Source organism: Hippocampus comes, unplaced genomic scaffold, assembly GCF_001891065.2.
Source record: "Hippocampus comes isolate QL1 unplaced genomic scaffold, H_comes_QL1_v1.1 scaffold36, whole genome shotgun sequence".
Classification (NCBI taxonomy): Eukaryota; Metazoa; Chordata; class Actinopteri; order Syngnathiformes; family Syngnathidae; genus Hippocampus; species Hippocampus comes.
In genome coordinates, this window is record NW_017805695.1 from 775051 (window position 1) to 784025 (window position 8975).

Genomic DNA, 8975 nt, shown 5'->3' on the forward strand with positions numbered 1-8975 from the left:
GTGTAAACCAGTGTGGTGGTTGCTGTTGCCGTTTCGGAGCGAAGCAGTAGGAGTCGCTGTGGCAGGCTGAGGTTGGATTAGACTTTTGCAGAAGGCTTGTTTTCATTGTAGTGAACCTCAATGCAAAGCAAGGGTGGAGAAAAGGATTTCGTATTATGCAACAGGGGGACTTTTCGTTGGGGAAAGCAGAAAAGAGGGAATGGCTTTCATGCATGAAGATTTTTTCACACTAGGGGGTATTTTCGCACATGTAGGTTTCGTTGTAGAGGAGTTTCACTGTAGTTCATTGTAACCATTTCCAAAAAAAAGCTTGAAGAAAGCTGAGATAGGCTCAAGCACGCCGTGGTGAAGGTAAGTGGTTCTGAAAATGGATTAATGGATGGATCCTATTGATTATAATAAAATGTCGTTTCGGGTTAAATGTTTTACAAACCATAGACACTAGTTGGGAAGAACTGGAGTCTATTTACCAGTTACAATTTAACAAGTGAATTACAAAAAAAACCTAAAAAAACTATCACGTGAGAGGCACTCCATTCTCAATGTACTCACAAAGCGTTTTGAAACTTTGTTTTCCAAAGTAAAAACAAAGGTTTGCAAATGTCTTATTTTTATTTAAAACAAAGATAATCTGCTTTCTTGAAGAACTACAGAAGCCAGCGATTTGGACTGTGTAAGTCAAACAATGGCTCTTAATGATAATATGATTATTAAAATAGCTGTCGATTCATGTGATAATTGATTAATTTTTGATTAATCGAGTCTGAATAGGAAATTTACTCATACTAGGTGACCCCCACCCCCTGTGTTTATAATCGCAAACTTTAACAGTTTAACTGCTAAAAATAACACTATTAATGAGAGTTTCGATTCCTAAAGCCCCTTTCAATCAACATCAACATTCTCTTTGTCCCTCTTGGGCAGATGTATACAATAATAATAATAATAACAATGTTACAGTATTTGCATTATTTAAGTACAAAACACTTGACCAAACTATGGGTTTGAGGCAAAATAAATGATAACAAAAGAAATATTTTTAAAATGTGTAAACTATCCACGGACTGCAATCATGTTATTGTAAACATACTACACACAAAAAGATAATAAGTAGTCATAATTCAGCCACGCAGAGGGTTCATTTATTCTGTGCAGCAATAACATGACATGTTTATTCAACGTTTTCATGAAATGAGGAGATTGAAAAGCCTCCCCTCATTCCTTCAAAATATTTCTACCTCCTCCCGCATCTCTCCTCTGTAGCTCCAAACAGGCTGGAGCAAATTTACTTCCACAAACACTCCATGTGATGTCTTTTGTGAGTGTCACTGAACGTTGTGCTTTGTGTGCATGTGTGTCACATCACGGACATGTTCTGTTCACATTTGTTTTTATCATGTCAACGAGTTGATCAAAACATCGTATTTAACAAAAAAATCTGAATCGGGCAGCACACCCTGCAGTGTGAACGTAGCCTTGGATCTCATCTATCTGATTGTGACATCTAGCAGCCAGGATGACATAGAAATGTCATCTTCTGCACCTCGCCCAATATTTCGCAGGCTGTTTTGATTTCCACGGAGGGCTTTGAAATCAGCAGTAAATTCCATAATTGTAGAATCAGGGATTCCTGGAGGGACAAACTAGTGTTGTCCACCAGCTGATAGGCAGTCGGCTTGACAGCTAACAGTAGCATGATGGAAGATTCCAATGCAGGTCTGACTGGCAGAAGCCATTCCTTGCGGGAAAGACACCGGAGAATATGGGGCGGTACACTTCCCAAGATGCAGAGAAAGGTCCAGATCGCTTTTGGCAGCGTTGGAAGTTAACAGTTCAACAGTAAGGTACAGTAAATCCATCAGTCCATCCATATCCTGTACCACGTACAGTATCTTCACAAGGGCTGCAGGTGAGCTGGTGCCTGTCCTGGCTGACTTTGGGGGAGAGATGGGGTACACCATGGACTGGACACCAGCCAACCGCAGGGTACAATAAGTGCCAAACGATTCTCAAGAGTACCAGTCAAGAGACGATCAGCAGCATTCTGGACTAACTGGAGACTCTTAACGGAGGATACCAAGCATCACATTATTAAATTTGGTGTTATAACTTGCACTGCTGTCATGTACTGTCCCACACCAACATCAACATGATCGCTAGTCTAGCGCATAGCATCAAATGACGCATCTGCTGATATGATGTCAAGTTACCATAAATGACGTAATACCTTATTATGACGTATTAGTGTCAGCAAAGCGATCAAAGCTCCATATCTCATTTAATGAGCCATTTGCTGTACCACATGACATGCAGGTTTGTGCAAACATAGACTTTCATGTATTATTTTGACACGCTTAATTCAACTTTGTTTATAGAGAGAGAGTTGCACAAATTTTGACTTGGTACTCAAATGAGCACCAACAAATGTACCTCGAGGGAACGAATCTGTACATTATAATGGTGCAGTGAAACTCCTCTACAACGAAATCATTCACAAAAGGGGACACTATAGCAAAATTTATCTCAGATATAAACACACACACACACACACACACACACACACACACACACACACACACACACACACACGTGTACTCTTTATTTTTATTCCAATAGGGCATAAGTATGCGCATACACTAATTTGACACTTCATATAGCCAGTGTAGAAAGAAAAAAACGGGAAAGAAATTGCGAAATTTACGATGAGCATTCACTTTCATTTTCATCAATTTCTTGCATAATGTCTTTTATTTTTCTTCCTGCATCTTTCATTTTTATTACTTTTATTCAAGCATTAAAGCTTTTCTTTTCTTAACTCCTTGGTATGCTAAGGTCAATTTTGTAGCCATTTTAGCAATGCAAAGTTTGTGTTGCGTCTGAAACTAACAATAACGAATACTTCCTGTACTACTGCGCATGTGTAAGCCAGTGTGGTGGTTGTTGTTGCCGTTTCCCAGCTAAGCAGTAGCGGTGGCTGTGGCAGGCTGAGGTTGGATTAGACTTTTGCAGAAGGCTTGTTTTCATTGTAGTGAACCTCAATGCAAAGCAAGGGTGGAGAAAAGGATTTCGTATTATGCAACAGGGGGACTTTTCGTTGGGGAAAGCAGAAAAGAGGGAATGGCTTTCATGCATGAAGATTTTTTCACACTAGGGGGTATTTTCGCACATGTAGGTTTCGTTGTAGAGGAGTTTCACTGTAGTTCATTGTAACCATTTCCAAAAAAAAGCTTGAAGAAAGCTGAGATAGGCTCAAGCACGCCGTGGTGAAATAATAAACAATAAACAAGAAATTAATAACGAAGACAGTAGAAAGCATGAAAACAGTAAAAATAAAATCAAGTCTGAGTCATGCTGAGGATAGAAAAGTGTTTTGAGACGAGTTTTAAAGATGGCCAGCGAGGGGGCTTGCCAAATGTTGAGTGGGAGGTCATTTCAAAGAGAGGGACCAGCAACGGAAAAGGCTCGATCCCCTCTGAGCCTCAGCTTAGTTCTTGGTACCTTTAATGTCTGGTCCGCAGAGGCTGAGGCTGTTTAGGGGCAGAGGAGCTCGGAGAGGTAAGGTGGAGTGAGTGTGGCATGTAACCATAGCCACAGGGTCAGGTTATGACGGCGTGAGGTCACGGCCGTAAAGTGTTGATATAAAAAGGTGACTACTAGCAATAAACAGCAGTGAGCACAGAGACCCCCCGTGTTTATTTTAACACAACATTGGCGACGAGGATGGGATGATTAGAGACCAGCTAGCCGAACACACGTCGGACCTTAAACTGCGAGAGAAGCTGTTTTTATCGCCGGACGACACGACGCTGTCTAGGGCGGTGGAGATGGCCTTCCAGCTTGAGTCTGCAGCCCTGTTAGCATCCCGGCTAGCCGCTTCGGACCCGGCTCCAGCCCTTCCCCACCTCACTCCACATCTTTTTCCTTCATCTCGTACTGTTGCCCTCACGGCCCCACTCCCCGACACCACTGCTCCTCTCGACGAGCCAGAGGTTAACGTCGCGGGACGTCGAGGCGCAGCAATGAGGCAACATTGTGGGAACTGCGGCTCCTCATCACACCGCACACGTGCGCCCGCGTGCCCGGCGCTGGGACAACGATGCCAACGTTGTGGTAAGCTGAATCACTTTGCTAATAAAGTCTGCCGCTCTTCTCCTGCGCCTGTGGACCCTGGGCCTCACCTAACCGACGCGTCTGGCTCCACCACCATCCACTCAGTGGGCGCCTGCACCAGGCCGTTCAAGTGGTGCGCGGTCGAGCTGGACGGTGTGTGTTTGTCACTGTTGCTGGACACCGTGGCCTCCAAGTCACTCCTGAATGAGTCCACGGTCCGGCGACTTTTTCCACGAATGACTGTTAAACCTGGCACGGAAGACCTGTTTGGCTATGGACACACCAAGATCGACATGGTTGGCACCGCGACTTTTTCCGTGCGCTATGGCGCTAGAACTCTCCCGGCTTTCACCTTTCAGGTGTCCCGCAAGGGCGCCAACCTCCTCGGTTTCGACCTGTTCTGTGCCCTGGGCTTCTCCATTACGGACAACTTGGGTGCCACCATACTAACCGTCGCCACGCCCTGGCTGCACCGCCCCAGTTCCTCTCGGCTGACTTCGCTGCCTTCATGGGGGAAGGGGAAAAAAGATAAAGATTCCATAGTAAACTATAAAACGGGAAAAATCTGGCATTCCATTTGTCGCTGAGTTGAAAACATCATAAAATATCTAATGAGGAATTAGTAATGACTATTTTTCTGGTATCAATTGAAAATATGAGGTGTACCACTATATGCAATGTGCATTAACACACCCATTTAATATTGTACAATTGGTTGCCTGTTAACTGTTTACAATACAGTGCAGTAAGATGATAATTCAGGATAATATCAGGCTTTAACTACAGTACTGTTTGTCTCAAAAGCAGTTCTTTTCATTGGAATGTTGTAGTTGTTTTAAAACACAGGTGTCAAAGTCAAGGCCTGGGGGCCAGATCTGGCTTTTCATCAATTTCTTGCATAATGTCTTTTATTTTTCTTCCTGCATCTTTCATTTTTATTACTTTTATTCAAGCATTAAAGCTTTTCTTTTCTTAACTCCTTGGTATGCTAAGGTCAATTTTGTAGCCATTTTAGCAATGCAAAGTTTGTGTTGCGTCTGAAACTAACAATAACGAATACTTCCTGTACTACTGCGCATGTGTAAGCCAGTGTGGTGGTTGTTGTTGCCGTTTCCCAGCTAAGCAGTAGCGGTGGCTGTGGCAGGCTGAGGTTGGATTAGACTTTTGCAGAAGGCTTGTTTTCATTGTAGTGAACCTCAATGCAAAGCAAGGGTGGAGAAAAGGATTTCGTATTATGCAAGCGCATGTGTAAGCCAGTGTGGTGGTTGTTGTTGCCGTTTCCCAGCTAAGCAGTAGCGGTGGCTGTGGCAGGCTGAGGTTGGATTAGACTTTTGCAGAAGGCTTGTTTTCATTGTAGTGAACCTCATTGCGAGGCAAGAGCAGAGAAAAATATTTCGTATAACGCAACAGGGGGATTTTTCGTTGTAGGGGGAGCAGAAAAGTGGGAATGGTTTTAATGCACGAAGATTTTTTTCACACTAGGGGGAATTTTCGCCCATGTAGGTTTCGTTGTCGAGGAGTTTCACTGTACCAGCGAATAGTAGATTTAACAGTACTTGTGTGAAATCCCTCTAAAGACCAGGAGGAGGAGGTTTACCAAATTTACCAAACCATTTTTCAAGATTATTTCACTATCATTCAACTGGTCAACCTTCTTTACATCTATCAGAGCATAAGGATGAATGATGTACTTTCCATTTTCTTTTTTTTAAGCCACAAAGTTTCTTGCTGGCTGCCGGATCATCTGAGGAAAGTGCCTTTGTGAGACATATGCATTTTTAGAGTGTTCTTCAGAAACGTGCAGGATACCATCCTTTCTCTTCAGCCCTTGCTAATGTACTGTGTTGACAACCTCTGTGAAAATAGTCCTTAAATCTTGGAATAACTTTCCCAATTATGTGAGACACAACTCTCTTCCATTCACCTCTTCTCTCAGACAACACAGACAATTGTAGAGAGAGATGGCTGACACTGCCCCATTGAATGACAAAACACAGTCACTGCCTTTGACACGGTGTCAGGAATCCCTGCATAAGGGCCCAACTTGCTGTTGGCTGATAACGGTCCATATATATATGATACAATTGGAAACAATGACATGCCAGGCATCCAGTTGCAGTCCTGTTGGTCGTTATTCGTCATTAATTGTAAATGTCAATTACGTAAAAAAGATATATTTTCAAATCGATCATCCTGCTTTTCAGGGGGTAGGGGGTCTTTGGTTCTTCTTGCTGCACTCTTGTTCTAGAAGCGTCCCTGGCTGTAGCGCTTGTTTTCAATGACTTCTGCTCTCAACATATGGTTTTCTTTTTTCAGTTGTTCAATTTCCAGCTTCGTCTGTTTCAGAACGTCTTTGTGGCAATTAACATCCACTCCAAGCTGTTCGACTGTTGAAGTTAACCTTTCAATGCGCCGAGATGTTGAACTTGTTTCCATCATCAGTTCAATAGTTGAAATCTTATGGGACGTCTCGTGTTTTTTCGAGAGCTCTTGGCTTGTTGACAAAAAGTCGGCGCTAAAATTCGAACTTTCACTGTTTTCTTTGGAATCCCTTTTCTTCCGTTTGTTGACAGACTTCTGGGTTGAGATGTTGGTTTGGACTTTAGAGTTCTCCATTGCGCCCTTGGTGTGAGTTTCTGTGTGTTCCACAATTTGTGAATTAGTTTCTGTTGAGTGCGTGATTGAAACTAACTGTGATGCCGCTCTTTATTCGTTGCGCTAACTGTCGCCAGTCAGTGGCAGACCCGCCCCTTTTAAAGCGCCAGCTTAGTCCATCAATATGGGTTTCCAAGGATGGAATTTATTTGATTCCTTCGTGATTATTGCGGTCCTCGGATCCACTTTATACTTTTGGACAAGGGATTTGAGTCTCTAATCCTTCATTGTGTCCGAGGACCGGCAACCCGAGGCCAAGGCCAAGGACTTGACTCCCAAGCCCGAGGCCAAGGCCAAGGAATTGACTTCCAAGGCCAAGGCCAAGGACCAAGGACCGACCTTTGGTCCTCGAGCCGGTCCTCGAGGCCAAGGACCGGCTCGAGGAACACATCCCTGCTGGCTTGCCACATCATTTTATGTGGCCCATGAAAGCAAGTCAAGCATGTCAAGTTCCATGATGCCTGCTAAAGTATGAACCAAAATTTCAAACTGTCATATGTAATGCACACCAACAGTCATTATTCTTAACTTCTGATTTTAAAATTAGTTATGGATCAATTTGTTGTGTGCTGTGTATGTAATATGTGGAGGTGATTAAACATTTATATGGCTTCCCAAAATTCATAACGGCCCTCCAAGGGAAACCGTAACTACAATGTGGCCCGTGAAAAAAAATGAGTTTAACACCCCTGTTTTAAAATGTGGTTTAACCTGACTCACTAAAGTGCTGTTTTATCAATAAACTTCCAAGAATAATTCAGATTGTGAAGGTCCGAGTGGCGTTGTGGCCCGCCCTCCCCAGCCAAGCCTGAAACATTGCGCTACCTGAGGACATGGTGCAGACTTTTTTGCTGCAGTGTCTCAGCTGTGGTGGGATGGGCCGTGATCCATCTCACTACCGTTATGAAGCGCCAGGTGTCAATATTAAACGCTTATAAATTACACAAGATGGCTAACTTAATTGTAAAAGGATGATTAAGTTTTAATGTCGCCATGTTGCCTGCAGTCACGATGCGCTCAGCCCGAGAGGTGAGGTCCACACACACTGCGGTTCCCTTGAACAGAACGAGGCAAAGGCGAAAGCGACCCCTCGGTCGAAAACATTTTCCGGAGCTCACACACGCCAACAGAGGTTGTTTTGAAGGGGAAATCACCTTTTAGCACTTTGAACGCCACAATCTAGCGGGAAATGTAACCGTGCGCACGCTACGAACGATGACTAAAGTGTGATAAATTAACCTACCTGTTAAAATGTTGTCTTCTTTCGTCGTCATCGAGCCTCCTAGTTTCTCCTCCTCCCGAGCCTTCTCCCCGATGCAGCTACACCAAGCAATGGTCTTGTTTTAGTGGGATAACCCGACCAGAGGTAAAAATATATATATATATCTATAATGATAACAACACCGAGGGGGAAGGCGAAGCTATTTTTTGCCTAGTAGTTGAAACTTCACTTCCCTTTGCACCGTCCTGTGTTCGCGAAAATAAAGCACATGGAGAAACGGAGAGGCAGGAGGTCTCTGAAGTGAGTGAAGTGGAGGGGAGGGAGGCAGCGAGCACAGAGGATGTTGGGACCCCACATTGCTGCAGCTGCTCTCAACGCCCCGCCCATCACATTCTAGGCTGTCCTGGTCTGGAATACAGTACGTGCTGATCACGATGCTGCAGCTTGGCGCAGGACATCCTGCAGGATGCTTTGCTGTCCTCCAGACAAATGAATGCACGTGTTGATGAAGGCCGCCACCATCATACCACCATGTTGATCAAAGAAATATATCCTGCGATTAGATAGATGCAAGGAACGTCGTCAGACCCCATGAGCATTTTTTGCACTATAGTATGTAACACTGTGAAATGCAAAAAAAAAAAAAAAAATCTTAGCAGATTATATATTTGTTATTGCAGGAATTGTATTCTTAGGAGCAAATTTTGCATCCATCCATCCATCTATCCATTTTCTAATCCATTTAGCGTCCTGTAGCCTATCCCAAATACCTTCAGGCAGTAGGCCGGGTACACCCTGAACTGACTGCCAGGCAATCGCAGGACACACACAGTCGGACAACCAGTTACGGTCACAATCACACCTAGGTACAATTTAGAGTGTTCCATTAACCTGCCATGCAAGTTTTAGGGAATGTGGGTGGAAACTGGGGTACCCGGCAAATACCCACGCAGGCACGGGGAGAACATGCAAACTCCACACAGGAAGG

General features: G+C 43.9%; 1 protein-coding gene across 2 annotated transcripts in view; it reads right to left on the reverse strand.

The window, feature by feature from the left end:
* The window catches only part of hspa12a (heat shock protein 12A), a 69682-nt gene extending 61320 nt beyond the window's left edge, over positions 1 to 8362 (reverse strand). The window contains exon 1 of one of the 2 annotated variants that reach the window (XM_019882187.1): positions 8009 to 8362. In XM_019882187.1, coding sequence (XP_019737746.1) covers positions 8009 to 8039 — 31 coding nt within the window. In that variant the 5' untranslated portion in view covers positions 8040 to 8362. The remainder of the gene's footprint in view (positions 1 to 8008) is intronic. The other variant, XM_019882186.1, reaches the window with a different exon arrangement.
* Positions 8363 to 8975: the final 613 nt, after the last annotated feature.